The 18,660-nt window shown below is 47.5% G+C and overlaps 4 protein-coding genes across 6 annotated transcripts; 3 read left to right on the top strand and 1 right to left on the bottom strand.

Moving 5' to 3' along the window:
• Positions 1–49: 49 nt before the first annotated feature.
• LOC108035919 (glycerophosphocholine phosphodiesterase GPCPD1) lies at positions 50–8,250 on the top strand. Of its 3 annotated transcripts, none has more exons than XM_050886612.1 (2): positions 50–286; positions 5,507–8,250. In XM_050886612.1, exons 1-2 carry the CDS (start codon positions 275–277, stop codon positions 7,403–7,405), a joined length of 1,911 nt encoding a protein of 636 aa, XP_050742569.1. In that variant the 5' UTR covers positions 50–274; the 3' UTR covers positions 7,406–8,250. The 3 variants fall into 3 exon arrangements, with proteins under 3 accessions (XP_050742569.1, XP_016967185.1, XP_043950591.1); XM_017111696.3 differs by lacking the exon at positions 50–286 and adding an exon at positions 2,405–2,750; XM_044094656.2 differs by lacking the exon at positions 50–286 and adding an exon at positions 4,163–4,402.
• Positions 8,251–8,492: 242 nt separating this feature from the next.
• On the top strand, positions 8,493–9,490 carry LOC108035921 (uncharacterized). The gene is made up of 3 exons (XM_017111698.3): positions 8,493–8,653; positions 8,729–8,795; positions 8,978–9,490. Exons 1-3 carry the CDS (start codon positions 8,534–8,536, stop codon positions 9,295–9,297), a joined length of 507 nt encoding a protein of 168 aa, XP_016967187.1. The 5' UTR covers positions 8,493–8,533; the 3' UTR covers positions 9,298–9,490.
• Positions 9,491–9,746: 256 nt separating this feature from the next.
• LOC108035971 (glycerophosphocholine phosphodiesterase GPCPD1) lies at positions 9,747–12,569 on the top strand. The gene has a single exon (XM_017111790.3). The coding sequence runs from the start codon at positions 10,031–10,033 to the stop codon at positions 12,128–12,130; it is 2,100 nt and encodes a 699-aa protein (XP_016967279.1). The 5' UTR covers positions 9,747–10,030; the 3' UTR covers positions 12,131–12,569.
• Positions 12,570–12,687: 118 nt separating this feature from the next.
• On the bottom strand, positions 12,688–13,352 carry LOC108035972 (uncharacterized). Its single transcript, XM_017111791.3, has one exon. The coding sequence runs from the start codon at positions 13,305–13,307 to the stop codon at positions 12,840–12,842; it is 468 nt and encodes a 155-aa protein (XP_016967280.1). The 5' UTR covers positions 13,308–13,352; the 3' UTR covers positions 12,688–12,839.
• Between the last annotated feature and the right edge of the window lie 5,308 nt (positions 13,353–18,660).

Consider the following 18,660-nt stretch of genomic DNA (forward strand, 5'->3'; position numbering starts at 1 on the left):
GGAGGAAGCGACTACAGTGACAAAAGCGACTTCCTATTTAGCAGAAGACTCTAAGTTGGAAGCCCCATGAACTCGACATAGTCCACATCCCCATCAGTTTTATTCCGGCCTCTGGAGGCGTCTGTGTGTGTGATAAGAATCGCTGATCGGTGGAAGCGAGCTAGTGATCGTAAAGGTGTAGCAACCGCGTGACACAACCGCTGGGAGGTGCTCCAAGTCCAACGCCCCCTCAAGGGCAATCGGTGAACAACGACCCTGACAACGATCACTGATCATGTCCGACCAGGTACGAGCGATCTTCAACGATTACTTCATAGCCTGAACATACGTTCTATTGTAAAAGACTAGAAAGGTAGTTTCTTAAGAGGTTCACATTGATGTTGACCTATCAACGGGTATACTGTATATTAAATGGTTGGAAACTAAGTGCACATTAATAGTTTCAGTGGATTATAAAAGTTAACAACTTAAAGTTTCTTATGAGATTACATGCCCCCTTCCCCACCACACTATCAAGAGCATCCAAACAGTTGTTCTATTCGCCAACACGAACTTTTGCGAGTAGTAAACACCTGCCCTATGCGATTTTATCATTGCCAAAGCCGTGCTGAGGTCGGTCAACCTAATGGGTATAGCGGATCGCTCAATTATTGCCCAACGCAGGGTGTCTACCCGAGCTTATCTAAGGTAAACATTTGCTTCGCTTTTCGGACTACATGTTCTGAACGAGAAGTGGCTGGGTGATGTAAACAACAGCTGTAGCCGTAAACAAAGCAATACAGTATAGCGCAAAAATATTGTTGTTTTGTAAAAGAGAACAACAAGCAAACGTGACCGAAATCATGTTGAGTACGCAGAAAAACACATCGGGACAGCCCTGAAATTTTATGCGACTCGATTTCCTGAAGGGGGCGTGTCAAAAACATATCTATAGTGGAAAGCAAAAGAGGCTCTCGTAAACACTAAAAGAAGTAAACAAGAAGAGCAACTGATTGGACTTTGGAACCAATCGGGCGATTTGTCTACCCAGCGAAATGATTATAAAAACACAAATAATATTGGGGCAGCGGGGGCAGGCAAGACGACTACTATAAGTCAGAGCCAGCACGGAATGGGGCGATATTTATGCAGAGAAAAGGGGAAATTGGCGAAATTCGACTGAATTTGTTGGTTCATACGTCTATATTTAAACCTTCTTGTAAGGCACGACAACCGTGCCTAGCAACATCGGAAATTATGCGATTACGATCGGAATCGGAATGGGGGCCCAAGACCTTGACCGAAGAGCTTTCTTTTCGAAGCCAAAAAGCTTGGAGTGTTCTGGCCGAGTCTTATCAAACGTTCAAATGTGCGATGTAAACAAACAACGAGGAAAACGCCAATCCCCAACCGACGCAAACCGGTTCCCCCATAGCGACATGGTCGTACTACGGAGAGAGCTTTCAGCTGATGCCATTCAGCATCGGTGGCCGAGAAGTCCACGACGAGGGCCCGGCCACGACTACGCCCCACACTGCGCGCAGAGAAGAGCCTCACGTGCGAAACACCATCGCGCCGACAGCTGCACACGACCAACACGTTTCTCGGCGGAGCAGACAGCCTCGTGGCACAGTGGGTTCGGCCTGTGCTCCGTGGCCTGGGGTCTGGCGGTGCTCCGGTCCCAGTGAAGTGCTCTTGTTGTCATCTGCGCTCAGGCGGGGAGCTTTCGGATTGCGTGTTTCGCTGAGCAGCGCAGACTACAGCGCGTTTATGGGGAGTATAAGCAAGATACCCTTATAAAGAGGGTATGCTACGAAGACTATCCTACGAAGACTATCCTCACGTAACTTGGGAGTGTTTTGGGTTGGAGGTGCGAGTTTTGGTATCCAGACAGGTCTTGCTGTTTGTAAACGTACTGCGCTGCAGGGTCTCAATAAAACACATTTTGTACAAAAAGATACGCCGTTTTTAAAAAATGTTCTTTTCTAATTAGCTCATCTAGTCATTTCTATCCAGTTTTCTGCGTAATCGAATCTCTAGAGGTGCCATTAATGCCAAATAATAGGCTCGCTCATAAGCAGCAAAACGAGTAGGTGGCTGATTTACACCTTGCCTACGATAGCTTCGCCCCTGTCCTGGTGCTTTCCCATCGAGGGCATTGCTAATTCGATTAATCTCCGTGTTTTCTGTATTATCTGGTGTGTTTCTCCGTTTTCTGTTTTGCTTCGCCGTTGCCAGTCGGCGTAGAGGCCAACAACATTTCGAAAAAGCCCAAGCCGCAACTGTACCGCCGGGCTGAAAACCAAAACAAATCGCCAAGTCGTCGGATACGACTACGTCTCTCACACAAAGAAAACGGGCAGTGGCGAAAAGCTCTGCCCCTCGGTCTCGATAAAAGAAATCGCTTAAATTGCGCGCACAACAAAAGCGCCGAAACAGTTGCGACTGCAACGTCGAGTTGTGACGACGGACCGTCCACAGCGTCCTGGTTCCCCAAAGGATACAAGCGAAACACAAGCAGACACCAAACTTTCCAAACCCCAGTGCAAAATGCTTGCCTAGCTACAGAAGCTGAAACATTGCGCATACGCCGCATAGTGCAAACACTAACTGTGATACAAGTTGAATTTTTGATTCGTTGGTCCCCGCACCAAAGCAACCTAACCACCCAACCTATTGTGCTGTCCCCAACCAAGGAGCGGAGCAAGATGTCGGTGCCAATGCTGCTGACACCCATGGAGCCCCAGACCCCGGAGGACCACATGCAAAATGTAAATACCCAACTTCCTCAGGGACTGCCGGAAACGCTTGTAGTCGGCTTTTAGAGATTTTTCCGACCGTATACACTGGGCAGGTGTTTGAGCTTTGACTTTTTGGGCTGTCTGAAGGTCGGTGCTGTTGTCATCGGACGTTTGCATGTCTCTTGCGCGCTTGTTTATGCAATTTTCGTGGTACACACAAATCTATGGGGAGGGCACGAGGGAACTCGTCAGAATGTATATCGATGGAACTCGTACTAGGGCGGGGAAACAGTTGCCTGGCTGGGAAGTACTCAGATGGCTCGGGCAGACCTACCTCGGGGACTGGTATGCCAGAAAGGGGATACATATGCCAATAACTCTGAATTGTTCATAATGATGTATGATCTATGTCAAGTTGAGAACTAGTATTTTCACCTAATGACGTCATTTCCCCGAAAGCCCCTCCCAGCGGCTGCAAGTTATTGGTTTTTACCTCACGTTAGCTCCGAACTGAGTGCCACATGTTGCAGAGGTTTCGCCTCACGTGACTCAGTCACTGGGCTTCCAAGTTTCGAGTGAGGTTAAGCTTTCGGAGAGACCCAGCTCAAGTGGCCCATGTCTGATTAGATGTAGATGTAGCCTATTAATTTCTCAAGAGCCTGCCATAAAGTACGAGGCTAATATACGATTTCCGATAGCGAGCTGACTGATAACAGGTTCACCTGAAGCACTAGCCACGAAACACATGGAGCTTGTGGCCCCACTATAAATAAAACGCACGCGAAGAGCGAGTACAAGTAAAACGCCCAAACACGCCAAAGCTTTGCGAGTCTGAAATTTCCCAAAACAAAAACATATGGTGCCATTCGCGGAGAGGTCTTGGGAGCGGGAAAAGAGCGCCTGCGTTGAGAACACGTGAAAAGGTGTGTAGAAATCGAGGCAAAATTAGCATAGAGTTGGGAAATCAAAAGTAGAAATCGAATTCCTCGGTACAAAATCAGATTGAATTCATCTCGATGGTATATTGCCTCCCTGCGGGCTTTTCTCTCCCCAAGAAGTCACAAGGCTGTGATAATTGTGCCAGGAACGCAAAACCGCAGGGAAATCGCGCGAAAAACGCACAAAAAACGCGCCGGCTGACGCAATTAGGGCGAAAATAAGAAATGCGGAAAACTACATGTATATGCTAGACGGCCAACTATAATGGATGCCAAAGCGCAGAGTTCCTAAAAAATCACCAGAACACGCGACTTTTACCGCCCCGTTGCCGTTGAAATGTTGCCAAGGCGGAGGAAGTGCCGCCCTGTGGACAGATCTACACAGTCGGTCGGTTAGGTGGGTGGTGCCTGGTGCCTTCTCCACTGTCTCCTCTCCACTGGCAGCACATCTAGGCGGCTCGGTAAACAAATTCTGTGCGGGCACAGCACGTGCTGGTTTAATCGAGTTTCGCCTAATTTATGGGTCCGCTCTACTTGCGTAAACTGTGCCCATTGCGATTGTGTTTAGCACCCGGTTGTCAGGGGCTTGGCGCCAGGTGTAGGGCCCTCGGCAGCCGTTGCATCAGAGATCCCCCGACATGGCAGCCGCCCCAGAAGCCGCAGCAGCGACAAAAACCGCCTCTGCCGGCAAAACCGCCTCAATTGCGCTCGCCTGCGTGGGGAATTCGCGCTTTTCTTTTAAAGGTAACCGCTCAATGTGAAACTATTCGAAGCGCTTGCTTCCCTGTACGTGAGTTTTGCGAACGGAAAGGAATACTATTTGTCGCAAACACATTTGCTGCTTTGATTTTTCATTACACAAATAGGTCACTTAAAAATTCTTAGTGCTGAATACCAAATGCACACAAAACAAACTATAAACTACAGTTTGGACTCAACCCAACAAGTTGCCAATTTGACCAATGCTAAAGAACTTGTTATCGGCTGGTAGTTTTACTACTACTTTGTTTCTAGTTAAAGCGATTTGTTTTTATCAAAAAAAGAGTTTCCAGGAGAACTAGTTAACTTTAGTAATCACATAAGACTATAATGACTTGAAGATACTTTGTAGTTAGAAAAACTATAAATCTTCTTTGAAATAACAAAGTAATTTTTGCGTAAGCCAAACAAAGTTATTGGCAACGTAGTGGTAAATTACATGTACGTGTCTATAATTAAATAAATCCACAAAAACATATTTTTTGGGCTGATAGGTTTCCCGCAGTTATATATAGTACTTTCCGGGGGTTGACTTTTTGATAATTGGTTTCGCAAATAGAACTGTGATTAAAGACAGGCTTGGCAAAACAACGCAGAATAAATCAAATCTCTGGACGTCAGATCAGCGAGCAGGCGAACAGAGAGGTTCGAATATATGGTTTTTTAATGGCTGATCTGCTGATAATCGGCGGCCTGATCTTTAGTCGAGCCCCAGCACAACACGTGATCTTGTTTGCGCCCTGAAAGTCACGAGCGGCTCGGGAGCGACTAAAGACGCGTGCTTATCGCGCGAACATGTTTTCGATTCTAATTTGAGAAATCTGGGATTCGGGGGAGCTGGCGGGGCAGGGGATGGGGTAGGGAGCGGAGACACCAGACAGTCGACGCCCCGCCTAGAGAAACTTTATCAGGGAGAAACGGAATCCGCAAGGGGTCATCACTAATCTCGCCCGCACAGCAGGAAAGTTGCGACTACTTAATAGCGGGCTCCGCCGCTCGATCGACTTTCAGTCGGCGTCGGTTCTCCATTCCAAGCCGATGGCCATGTCTCGGACTGTACTAATCCTGGCTGTTGCCTTGTCCTTGCAGTGTGCCGCCTTCGTGGACGGAGCCTCGATCTCCTATGGAACCGGAAACGAGCTGGAGTCGGCCTCTGGATCCTCCGCCGCCTGTAAGCCCACTCTGCGGGAGTTCAATGTGCGACTGGAGGCTCCTCTGGCCGCCGAGGAGCGCATGGGCCTTACCGGCGATGTGAAGGCTCTCGGCGAGTGGCAGCTGTCCAGGAGCGTGGCTCTGGAATCCCTGGACGACCTCAACTGGCAGGCCACGGTGCCGCTTCAGTCCTGCCGCCAGCTGGAGTATCGCTACTTCGTCTACGTGGAGGACTTATCTGGCTACAAGCAGATCCGTCGGTGGGAGACCCACTTCAAGCCGAGGTCCCTGGGACCCTGCTCGGAGCTGCAGTGCAGCCAGTTGGACGTTTTCGGGATCACCTCGGACAATTCCGACCTGAAGCCGCAGGTGCATCGCGGCTGGCTGAACCACGAGGCGATCCTGCAGCTCAAGTTCAACGGGGAGAAGATGTTCCAGGTGCACGACATCGAGACCTTTGACCCCCAGCATGTGCAGCTGAAGATTGTGCCCGTGGAGCAGACCGCCGGCCTCCATGTGGAGTACTCTAAACAGGAGTACGGAAAGAGTCAGCTGGAGCAGCAGCCCACATTCGGGGTGCCCTACACCAAGGGGGACATTGTCATCTTCCACATCACGATGCCGCTGGAGAGGATGATGGAGCAGCACTTCCGTCTGGAGTGCTACAGCATGGCCAACGAACTCCTTGGTAGCGCCGGTCTGGCCACCGCCGAGTTGACTGGCAGCGAGGGACTGCTGCACCTGCCGATCAAATCGGCCAAGGATGCGGACGAAACCCTAGCCAGGCTGAGGCTGCCCTACGTGGCGGTGCATCCTTACCGCTACTCGCCTCTGGACTTTAAGACCACGTATGCCCACTACTGGCCCAAGAGCTGGCCCAACTTGGACGTGGGTCATCGTGGAAACGGCAAGAGTTACATTGCAAATGCCCCTGCGGAGAGGGAGAACACCATCGCCTCATTCCTGAGTGCCCACGAGCACCACGCAGACATGATCGAGTTGGATGTCCACTTGACTGCTGACGGAGTGCCGGTTATATACCACGACTTCGGTCTCCGAACTGCCCCGCCCGGCAAGCAGATCAGCCGCCCAGAGCAGTTGGAGTACGTGCTCATCAAGGACATCAACTACGAGCTGCTGAAAAGGCTGCGCATCTTCTCTGTGATTGCCGGCCAGGTGAGGGAGTACCCCTCACACAATGCCGAGCCCAGGAGCGAGCACCGCATCTTCCCAACCCTGGTGGAGGTGCTGGAGCAGCTGCCGAAGTCCCTGGGCATCGACGTGGAGATCAAGTGGCCACAGCGGCGCCAAGGCGGCGGGTCGGAGGCTGAGCAAACCATCGACAAGAACTTCTTCGCCGACAAGGTCCTTCACCAGGTGATCCAAAAGGGCTGCGGCAGACCCATAATCTTCTCCAGCTTTGATGCCGACATGTGCACGATGTTGAGGTTCAAGCAGAACATCTTCCCCGTGATGTTCCTCACGCAGGGGGAGACCAAGAAGTGGCAGCCGTTCCAGGATCTGCGAACACGTAACTTCATGGCGGCCGTGAACAATGCTCAAGCCTTCGAGCTGGCAGGCACAGCTCCGCACGCCGAGGACTTCCTGGGCGAAAGCGCTCCCGAAATGCTGCAAAAGGCCAAGGACCTGGGCCAAATAGCCGTGATCTGGGGCGACGATTGCAACTCCAAGGAGCGCGTGCAGTATTTCACCCGGATCGGGGCCACCGCCACGTGCTACGACCGCAGTGATCTCTTCATGCCGGAGGGCAAGCGGGCAGCCTTCTTCAAGTCGCCGGCACTGATGGCCGAGTTCGCAGCCCAGTGCCGGAACTAAGAAAATAGGGTTACTAAAGTGAAACGGGAGGGTAATCTAAGCAGTGGTTAATCATTAGGCTTTTTAGTTAGTCTGTATATTTATTTGAACACTAACTGAAAGAGAAATGTGAGAAGCTTTAAAGTGGTTGGGTAATTTGCAGTTTCTCGTTGCCCAACGGAAACATCGAAACAGAGGCCGTAAATAAATCACCTCTACACACGATAAGCCGTCATTTGGCATAATTACACATGCAAAATAGGAATTCCCCAAAATTAAGTAGCACCGCAAAAGACAATGGGAAGAAAGCGAAGCGAGGAGTTGAGAATTATAAAAATACATACACCTACATTACCTGCTAAAATCTATCTATACCTCAGAGCAAAATATGCAAAAAAATAATTGCTAATAAGATTTTGTTAATTAAATCGTAGCAAAACACCTTATATTACAATCTACGCGTATTTAGTGTTGGTGGAATATCGACAGATCTTTTTGTGACTTTTGCAAAAATCTATTTTACCTAAATTAGAGAACTATTTTTAACTGTTGTACAACTAATTTAAAACGTGTTTATGTATTCTTAAAATGTCCAGTTTGTAAAAACTGTCTGTTTAAATGTTTTAAACTTGGGTAAAATACATTTTTTAGACATAAAATAGTAGCACTGGTCTACGCATACAGATAAAGCAAATATATTTAAAGAAGTCGCTTACAGCTTTCCAACTCTTAAAAAAAGCAATACTATATTTTTATCAATATTACAAATCCGTTAAGCGACAAACACAAAACAAACCCAAAAGCGATTGATAAAGTCGTTTGTAAATAAAATCAACCAAATATTTTCATAATATTTTAAACAGTAACTCAGCCGAAAGATGTGTTTTATTCTGATGTCAGCCAAATGAAAAATAAATTCCTCTCCACAGCCAAATCTGTAAGTCGCATGTAAAAATTTGATCCGCTTACATTTGAAGGCCCCGTGACGAATGTAAAAGCAGCCATGAAAATGCTGGCTCGAAACACGGCCCATAAACGGAAAGCGGGGAGTGGGCCATAAAAAGGTTTGGCCATCGCGCTGGAAGTCGGGCCTGAAGTCCGTTCGGTTTATGGTCAATTAGAGAGCGCCTCATTTGCATCGGCCTTAGCATGGCCAAGTGCGAATGTCTCCTCGGCGTGGGCCTGGTCTCGTTGATGTTGGCCAACTCCCTCGACGCCACTTGGACTTGGAGGTGTTTATACAAAGAATTCCCAGTGGACGCCGAAAAGGTGGGAAAGTGCGGCCGATGATCTTGAAATCCGATGGGCCAAAGGGCACCTATAAATCAGACTTGAGTTTTGTAGATCAAGGGCGGCTGGTATGTTTATGGGACCAATCCAGAGAGAATAAAAGTGTGCTACTTTGAAGATCGTAAGTAAAAATATGATGTCCATTATGCAGTAATTACCCTTCTGAATTTACAAGTTATGAAATGAGACAAGGTTCTGATACAACGAAAGAAGAGAAGTTATATCTGTTAAATATTAATTATTAACTTAGTAACTAGTAAAAGAGAAGAATATATTTTAATTGTAACTATACTATTTCATCAGTGGATCTCTACTGGACAAGGATCACCCAAACGGACTATGATAACTACGCTGTGGAGCTGCACTGCTCCCTGCCCTGGATGCGGCACCAAATGGCCATCTACACCCGGCAGGCAAAGCCCAGTGAAAAGACCCTCGAAGATATTGAATCGTACCTGAGATCGGTCCAGCTGACCATCAAGAACTTCACCCTAATCCGGCAGAAGAAGGACTGTCGGTTGCAGAAACCCCCGATCATGCAGCGCTGGCACCTGTCCCGGTACCTTTACATGGATTATAATCCGGTTTACGTCAAGCCCTTGGTGGAGAACGAAAACATCTGAGCCAGTCTTTGTGTCGCGTCTCTCCTCTCCAGCCGGCAACTTTCTTTGGCCACAAATTTACATATGCCAAATTTGGTACAAATATGCCAATGTCCGACCTGCGAATATTTTAAAACAAAGAACGAGCTGTAAGAAAACCGAATCGAAGATACTCTGTGCAATAAAAACGATTGGGTCTGTGGCACAGAAGATACGAGTGACTTTAATGGGCTGGATATTACCCCGCTCAGCAGTGATCCATAAAATAATTTATTCGGTGAAAGGTAGCCCCCGACAGGCACTTAAATTCCTCAACTTGGGATAATATCTCCATCATGCTTTAATTAGCCCGACTTCTGCTCACGCTGTCATCGCTGGCCAGCGGTCACCATCCGTGCCCGTCCACTCAATTAGTGAGCCGCTGACTTATTAGTCAGAGTTTCTTCCAGCGCAGCTGATTCGGAGTCGTATTCGTACGCGGAATGCGATTCAGATTCATATTCAGATTCCGATCCCCCGGCCAACTCCAGTTCGGACGGAAACAAAACCACGGCGAGCTCCAAGAGATTCTTTCATTCGGTTGTTTGACATCGTCGGGTCAAGTTGCCTCCGCATCCGATCCAAGTCGGTTCCATCTTCACAGCTTTCGGTTTCGTCTCGGATCTCGGGGCCCACGTCGATTTATTTTGGCCGAAAGAGAAAACTCGTTTCGGTGGCGCGAAGATGGTGATGTTGCTGTGTGGAATGAGGAAAAATGTATCGATCTCGCGAGTGGTTGAATGTGTTAAAATCAATTAGCATACCCCACGGGCTGCTGCTGTTGCTGTTGCAGCTTCTGCCGTGCTGCGTGGCCTTTGTGAATGAATCGTCGCCGTCTGTTTTCGGGCCCGAGAAGCTGCAGGCCTTCAAGATCTTCGACGATGAGCAGCCCAGCCCGATCTCGGGGCGCAGCTTCATCTGCGTTCCGCTCTTTCGGATATTTAGCCTGGAGCTGGGCCACAACATGCGGCTGGCCCCCGACGAGTATGTGGCTGTCACAGGGGACCACCCCGCCCTGGGCTTCTGGCAGCTCGAGAAGGCCCTACCGCTCAAGGCGCAGGATAAGTCGCGGTCCAAGTGGTACCTCCGGGTGTGGATCTGCGCCAGCCAGAGATTCTACTACCGCTACGTTGTCTACTCGAAGAACGGCCAGGGCAAGCGGGTGCTGAGGAGCTGGGAGGGTCAGAGGGTGGCCAGAATGCTGCAGACCTACGAGATCTATCGTTCCCCGGGCCTGGACATTTTCGGAGAGGCCTATCCCACCTCCGTGGGCGGGGGATTCTACATGGAACGCGGCTGGCTGCAGTACGAGTACGTCATAGAGCTGAAGTTCGTCTGGCAGGACCACCTGGTTATATCTGGGATGGCGAGTGGGGCCAAGTACCGCATGATCCTGACGCCGCTGAATATTATAGACGACACCCGCATTGAGGTCTGCCGATATGCCTACAACCAGTCGTCTTTCAGAGCCCAAAACCAACGGGGAGTGCGCTACAGCCAAGGCTCCATTGTCGTCTTCCGCATTTATCAGCCCTTGGACACCCACAATGCCCTTCGCCTGTCCATATACCAGGTGTCCAGGGACGTCCAGTTGTCCGTGGGTGAGGCCTACATATTTCCGGATCAGATCAAGGGAAGTCGGGGCATTTTGCAGCTACCCGTGTTTGCCAGTCTGCAAAATATCGCCATTGGGGAGCTGACTCTGCCTTACTTGGTGGTTCAACCCATGCCAAAAGTGGAGGCCGGAAACCTGAGAGCGAGCTTCCATCACTACTGGCCGGACAATTGGCCTACTTTGGATGTCGGGTATCGTGGATTGGGCGCCAGCTACTTCCAGTCTTCAACTAGTCTTACGGAAAACACCATCGAGAGTTTTCTGGCCGTGCAGAACGCCAAGGCAGACATGGTCCAGCTGGATGTGCAGCTGACCAAGGACTACGTTCCCGTCGTGTGGCACGGATTCGGATTTTATACCTCCGACCGAGAGGGGTCCATAAGGGATCGATTTGACTTGAGATTCGTACTGATCAGGGAACTTACTTACTCCGAACTGAAGGCCAGCCGGGTGTTTATCCTGAAACGGTGGACCCTCCAGGAGTACACCCACCTCAATGTCAAGGATGTGACTCAACATCACAGAATCTTCCCCAAACTCTCAGAAGTTTTTGAGGCTCTACCAAAAACATTGGGACTCATCGTGGATATTAAGTGGCCTCAAATAATGGCATCGGGAGTGCCGGAATCCACCCAGAATCTGAACAAGAACACCTATGTGGACAAGATCTTACAGACCTCAATATATTATGGGTGCGGACGTCCCCTAATCTTCGCCAGCTTTGATGCCGATATATGCACCATGATCAGACTGAAGCAGCATGTCTTTCCTGTCATCCTGATGAGTATTGGCAGGTCCCAAATCTGGGATGAGTACATGGATCTGAGGGCCCAGAGCTACCAGCAGGCCATTAACTTTGCACAGTCCGCAGAGATCCTGGGAACCGCTCTGCATGTGGAGAACTTCCAGAACAAGCACCAGTTGGTTAATTCGGCCTTGGACCTTGACCAAGTTCTCTTTTTGTGGGGTAACGATCTTCAGGACATCCATCTTCTGGAGCAATTGCGAGCTTTGGATGTAACCGGCCTTATATACGACCAGATGGATCGAGTGGGTCCCTCCAGCTGGAAGCGGTCCTCCTTCTTCCGGGCACCTCAACTTATGGAAGTATTCGGAGCTCAGTGCGTGACCAGCGGAAACTCAACAAGCATTCCGGGAATAAAGCCAGCTAAGCCAACAATTTGGCCAAAGTTAAGATAGATTTTGGGTAAGAATAGGAAAATGTTATTTATAAGTTGTAGGAAAGTATCTATGAAGCTTAGAGTTTGAATAGGAATTAGTTTAAATTCAAATTTTACGATATATAAACGATAAAGAAGTGTATGGTGAACAAGCTCAGTTATATTAAAAGCCAAAAGGGGTATAAAAAAGTCAAAAGTAACCAAATTTAGTAATAACGAAATTTTAAACATATAAATAGAAGTTGGTTTATTAAAAGTAGGAAAGATTTTTACCTAGTTTTTAGGTAAATATATACGTAAAATGTTTTACTACCAGTCTACAAAATAGGTTGTTTAAAACAAGCAATTTGCTTTATAAGATTTATAATGGGATGAGTAAGTTTTTCCTGTTCCGGTTTACATTTTGTCAATTCTGTTTCATATTGTTTTGTTCCTGTGTGTTCCCGTTCTGAAATATTTTACACTTATTAATTCTTCTGTATCTATTCAGAGTAAGCAATTAAACCAATAAATACGTAGTAATATAGAAATTAGGCTCTGCTGCAGCAGAACAGAAACCGATCTCACAATAAAGAATTTGTAGAAAATGTAAAATTTTATTAAGTGGATTTATTTATACAAGCTTTGCTGACATCGCGCACCAGGTAGTCGTACTCCTCCTCCTCGCACAAATCTGAGCCCACACACACGGACAATCAATCAATCAATCAGGTCGGAAGTGAACCCCTTTATTGAGTGGAGCAGTTGGCATCGGTGTAGAGGTCCATGTAGTCGTCGGAGACGCAGGCGCTGCCAATGGGCATGGGCTGGCAGACTCCCTGCACCTTGCTGACCACCTCCACGTGGCAGGAGCGGTGTCCGTGGGCGGAGAGCTTGTGGAATCCGCCGGTCGGATGCTTGAGGATGAGCTGCGGCTTGTGGCCAGAGCGGTGCTTGGTGGGCGGCGTGGGGTCGTCGAAGGTCAGCCAGTCGGGGGGCATCGAGTGCTGCGGCCTGGCGGCAGCCTGCTCCCCGGCCATGTCCTGCTCCACCTCCAGGGGCAGGTCCACGCCGTCTACGCCGTCGTCCAGGTCTATGGGGAAGCCGGCTTTGGACTTCGCCTCATTTTCAGCGGCCAGCAACTGGGGACTGAGCACCAGCGCGTTGGCAATCAGCAGGGTGGTGGCGCAGTGGAGCAGCAGATGCAGTGGGGCCATTCTACCAACCGAGTCCAGCCGGAATTTCGAGTACTTTTCCTTGCACTGGCCGTGCATGAATGTGGCTATCCCTGCAATCCGGGCCGGCTTTTATAGCTCCCCGAGCGGGCAGTCAATGACCGGGCGGTTGAAATTGAAAAGAAGCCACTCAAGGAGCAAGCATCTATCGTCCAGCGACCAGCATCCGGCATCCGGATCCCAATCCTCGGGCACCTCCACCCTCGCGGACACAATGGGCGTAATTAATTATAGTTGAGTATACGCCACGTAAGCCGCACTGACAAGGACGCCCTGCGGTGCTTCCTCCCTGGGAGCCGAGAAAATTGGAAATCTATTCCCATTTCGAGTGCGTTCTCTATTCCATTCTGTGCGGTTTGGGCGCCGCCTTCCTTTTGTATTTCCGGCAATTATTTTCGACGATGTGACAATATTGCCGACAATCGGGTTTCACAGGAGTCGCTGGGGAGGGCACTCCCAGTTTTGGTGGGGTGAGGGGCCCTAACGACTTCATAAGCATCTCGTTCAATTGAATTCAAATGCAGTTGCCGTGGACCGCAGGAGACACCCACACACAGACCCAAACAAAACCAACGACAACATTTAGCGGAAGTGAAGCTGACGCCATTTTTAAAATGGCGCATACGTGTGCGACGTGTTTATGGCAGATTTTTTGGATAAGTGACAGACGGCAGCTGCCTAGCAAGCCCAGTCAATAACAGCAGCTAGGCCAGGGATTTTCCAGAAAGCGAATTCAGCTCAGCCGGGGTTGGCTATGTGACTTCCCGTGATTTCGCCACGTGACTGCTTGAGGTCTTTAAGCCATGTTATTGAATTTAAATCAATTTAATGGCCCATAAACTGGTTGTCGATTGAGGCCAGCGTTGCTTACTTAACGATTAAGAGTGTCGACAATGCAATTTACCATTTTATTTTAATTTTCGATACCAGCTCAAGAGTCTCTTTAATTATTCCCCCGGCGATTCCAGTCACATTTCAGATCATCTCTAATGGAAACATTCCTCGGGGCTGCAGAGGCAGAGCTCTGGCCGCACGCAGGATGAATAGCCAAGGATAAGGAGCGCGGGCTAGACAATGCCGCCAGGATTCGCTGAATCATTAAATTGTGCGCCATCCAGCGGCATTCCCTCCTGGCAGCAACAAACATGGGCCAGAGTGGCACGTGAAATTAATTTAAATGCCCTGATTGTGGATGAATGACATTTGTTGTCGTCGACTGTTGCTTAGCTTGTTAGCAATTCAATTCGGTCGTAATAGATGGCTGCTGAGCCTGAGCAGTCTAAGCAGCCTAACCCTACCGCGGTTCACCTCAATTTCCTAGCGAAGGAGAGCTAATTAAACGCCCTAGCCTGTGACGATGCCGAACTCGATGCCTGTGCCTTTGCCCAGCTAATTAGGCCAGCTGTCACAGATGAAGCCAGAGTGCCAGGCGAGAGCCCAGTGAAGGCAGTGCAAATAATTCAATTAAACTGCTTACGAACAGGAGACTAAACAGCAGGAACGGTGGCGAGGGGAAGGACAACCGCAGGCAGCCACGGAAGCCGAGGCATTTCCACAGACCGCCGTGTCGAGCCAAAGCCAAAGCCAAAACCAAAGCCAAAGCCAAAGACGGCTAATGCAAATACCCCCTTTGAAAAACAACCGCAAAGCCAAAATGCCAAGTTAAAAGTGGCAGGGACAAGGGGCCATGATAATTCTGGGATAGTTAACTAGGGCAACAATAGCATAGAATAAGCAGTTGGTTAAAATGCCTTGCTTCTCATTAAATTCAAATAAATACAACACTTATTTCAAGGGGAACTTCAACTTTGAAAAGGATTATCTACTAAAGTCTAATTTCGAGAGACTTTTTATCCCAACAACTAGCTTCCGAGCAGGATTTAGAACTCGGAACTGAGATCATATTGCTCAAAATGATTCAAATCAAATTGAGTCGTAATAAGCCTGAACACATTTAAACAACTTTTACAAAGTGAAAGATAACATTCCATTTTATTTAAAAATGCGAAAGGAAATAGAACAGGAAATTGAATTTGTACACAATTTTATTGCATTTAAGTCTAAACTTGATTGATGCTGCATGAAAATCGAGTAAAAAATGTGCGTACTCATTTGTGATGTATAGAAATGCAAAAAGGGTGCCTAGAATATTTATAAAACTAGGCAAAAAACCAGCCACCTATTTTATATACGGATGCAGCTTATTTGATTAAATAATTGTCAGCTTCATGAACGCATGGTTTTTAAATAAATAATTAAATACGTTTTTACAGCATTCATTTAATTACAGAAAAATGCAATGTAATTATGGGATTACGGAAATGTTATTAGCTTCATGAGGGCTTCGCCACCGAGCCAGTGATCAATTGTTTAATGATATTAAAATGGTAATTATAATTGTAATTATAATTAATATTGCGATCGTACTGAAAATGAGTTGAGATGGAACTATAACAAAATTAAAGCAGGGCTTCTAGTTTTTATACGACAGCCTTGTCCAAATTAGCTAGCTTTAATTTCTTATTCCGGAGTGAGGTCATTAAGTTTATGACCGACCCTTAACCAACTCGTCTGCCTCTCGACGCCTTTTGTCGGCTACAAAGTGCCAAAACCGTGTCACAGAATTGCCACCAGTCTGGGCCCCTGAATCAAGTAAGACGAAGCCAACTGCATCAGCCATTCGTTCGCCAGCGACTTGACGTGGCCATATACCTCCTGGATGGGCTTTGGGCCAGGTCCCAGGCGTCTGCTTGCTCAATTTAATCTTTGACGCGCCAAAAGCGATGGAGCACGGACAACTTTTTGGCGCCGGCAACGTTTTAATTTGCATTAAAACGCGACGCGACTGGAGTTCGCAAAACTCGCGCAAGCAACTATTAAACTAAACTTACAACACCGCTGGGTTATAAGTTTTTCGCTCTCGCGCTCCGTGAGCTTGCATACAAATGGGCCTCGAAATCGCCGGAGGCAGCCCCAAGGATTTCCCTGGACCCGCCCCCTGAAGGCTTTAACAACGCCCACTTTTGGACACAAATCGGAGGGGGGAAGGTCGGGAATGTGGCCGAGGGTCCAACAAGTTGTCGGCTTGGCGTGCGGGCCGTTTTGTCTGCCCAGCGGGACTCATAAATTGTGAGATGGGGCTTAGCCGCCATGAAGTATGGCCGATCGGGCGAATGATTTATGCCACTGCCGGATCGGTGGAAGGCGAGACTTTGATGCCTACAGCCCATAAAGCCCAGTCGGAAAATATGTATATTTAATATTTGAACTGAAAGGGATGAATATAAAATGTACTTTGACCAAATATACTATTTTTATGTGGGTGGCCTCGAGTTGGATGGACAGTTCGCTATGGGAAATGCGGACTCCAGTTTCCAACGAAAATTACTTTTGTATTTTTATAAATTTGTTTACTCTTATTCACCGATATTAAGGAAGGGAAAATAGGCTTTGAGACCGTGGTGCAGTGCCTAAATGTGCATTTTTAGCGCTCTTTTAACTTAAATGTGAAGGGAAAAGAACAAGATTTTAACTACATTTTAAGACTTCAATCAGGAAAATCTTATCAACTTTAAATGAATTAATTTTATAAGTATAATGGTTTTTGGTAAAAGTTATATTTTAATTTTTCTTGTTTTGATTAAAGATAAAATGGTCATTTGAGCGTTTTGGATTAAAACTCGTTTCTCTGTGCGCATTCCGGTAGCAGAATGCCGAAAATGTATCTTATAACTTGAACTTAAGGGGCATCAGATTGGTTTTCCATCTGCGTAGATTGCCCACTGAGCAGATGGCCAGCGCCTGTTTTTCCAGCAGCGAGATGCAGTTGCAAAAAGCTTTTAATTTGTGCCAGTCTCGGCCGAAGCGAAGGCCGAGGGCCAGGAGCAGCTGGGCCACTCCCATGCCTCGTGCCACACGCCACATGGCACACATGGTGCAGAAGGACACGCCGGCAGCTCTCCCGGAGTCCTGGCCACTTGCGTGTATGTTCAATGTGGCTTGCACTGCCACGAGACTATTTAAAAATTAATACGACTGAAATCCACCATTTTCGCGCCAGTTAAACAGCAGGGTCAGGGGTGGGAGGTGGAGAAGGGAAAAGGAAAATGGAAAAAAACAGCAGACAGAGATGCATTGCAATGAGCTGGTGGTCCACAGGCCCTCATCTATCCGTGTTCGCCCCCATCTCTCGCAGCTCCTCCTCCAAGAAACCGCCTTTCAGATCAAAGGCACACAGTAAGCGGACAAAAAGGGCAGAAAATAAAAGTTTTTAATACTTTTGGCCAAAAACGAAGAGTGCGCGACGAACACTGGGCGCCATAAACTTGGCCGTGTCCCAGCCGGGCTCAAGTGCTCTTCCTACACTCAGAAAAACGAAGTGTTGAAGGACCGTTGCCGTTCTCCAAGTATTCACAAAATATGAGTTAGCTGATTATTCGCATACAAAATATTAATGATCTCAAAGAATGTTTGTTTCCCAATGCTTAATAAGGAACCGTTATTGGTTCGAGTTTCACCAAGCAAATAATCAACAAATTCTAGAAACAAACTCCCCCTTTAAAAGTTAATTTTCCAGTGCATTTCTTGCTCAAGTCTGCCAGCGGGAGGACGATTTATATGCAGCAAGCGCCGCAACAATTTCCCACTCCCAGTTTTGAATAATGTGGAGGAGTCCGCTACTAAGCGGAGTACTAGTATCTTCGGCAAGTTCGGCTGCTTGATTACATTTGGGTTGCCTACCATTAAACGCTTCACACTTTCCCTTGTTAAACACCAAATTGAGTTGTAGCCATGGAATTTTTATTTGACGCCCATAAAACTGAAGCCAGCAGACAGGTGTAAGCCAAGCCCAGAAACGACCCAAGTGTCCGGCCAACCAGTCAAATTAAGGGAGCACCATGAACTTAGAGCTCGAGTTCATTTGGACGTGCGGGGAGGATTGAAGCCTCTTAAATGAAACCCAAACAAAGCCATTTGATTATTGATGGAGGGCACAGTATCTACTGAAAGTTTAAACTAAGGCTTTAAGCTTAAACTTGCAGTAAAAACTGAATAAGTCGGAAATCGAAGTTAAATTTTTTTAAGGATGATCAGAAACATTTACTTTATCTTACCTAATACTTAACTATTACCAATTTAACTTTGAGTTGTCATTTCCTTATTCAATAAATTAGGTTTCATTGCTTAATTTTAATGACCCCATTCTACAACGTAAAATGTAATCATTTTGCTGTTGCAATTAACCACTATTTTTTTCAACTATGGAAAAATCTTTTCAGCCGAGTGTCACAGTTTTACCGCCAATTAATTGAGCCCGTTCATTTGCTTTTCATCG

Source organism: Drosophila biarmipes, chromosome 3L (assembly GCF_025231255.1).
Source record: "Drosophila biarmipes strain raj3 chromosome 3L, RU_DBia_V1.1, whole genome shotgun sequence".
Taxonomy (NCBI): Eukaryota; Metazoa; Arthropoda; class Insecta; order Diptera; family Drosophilidae; genus Drosophila; species Drosophila biarmipes.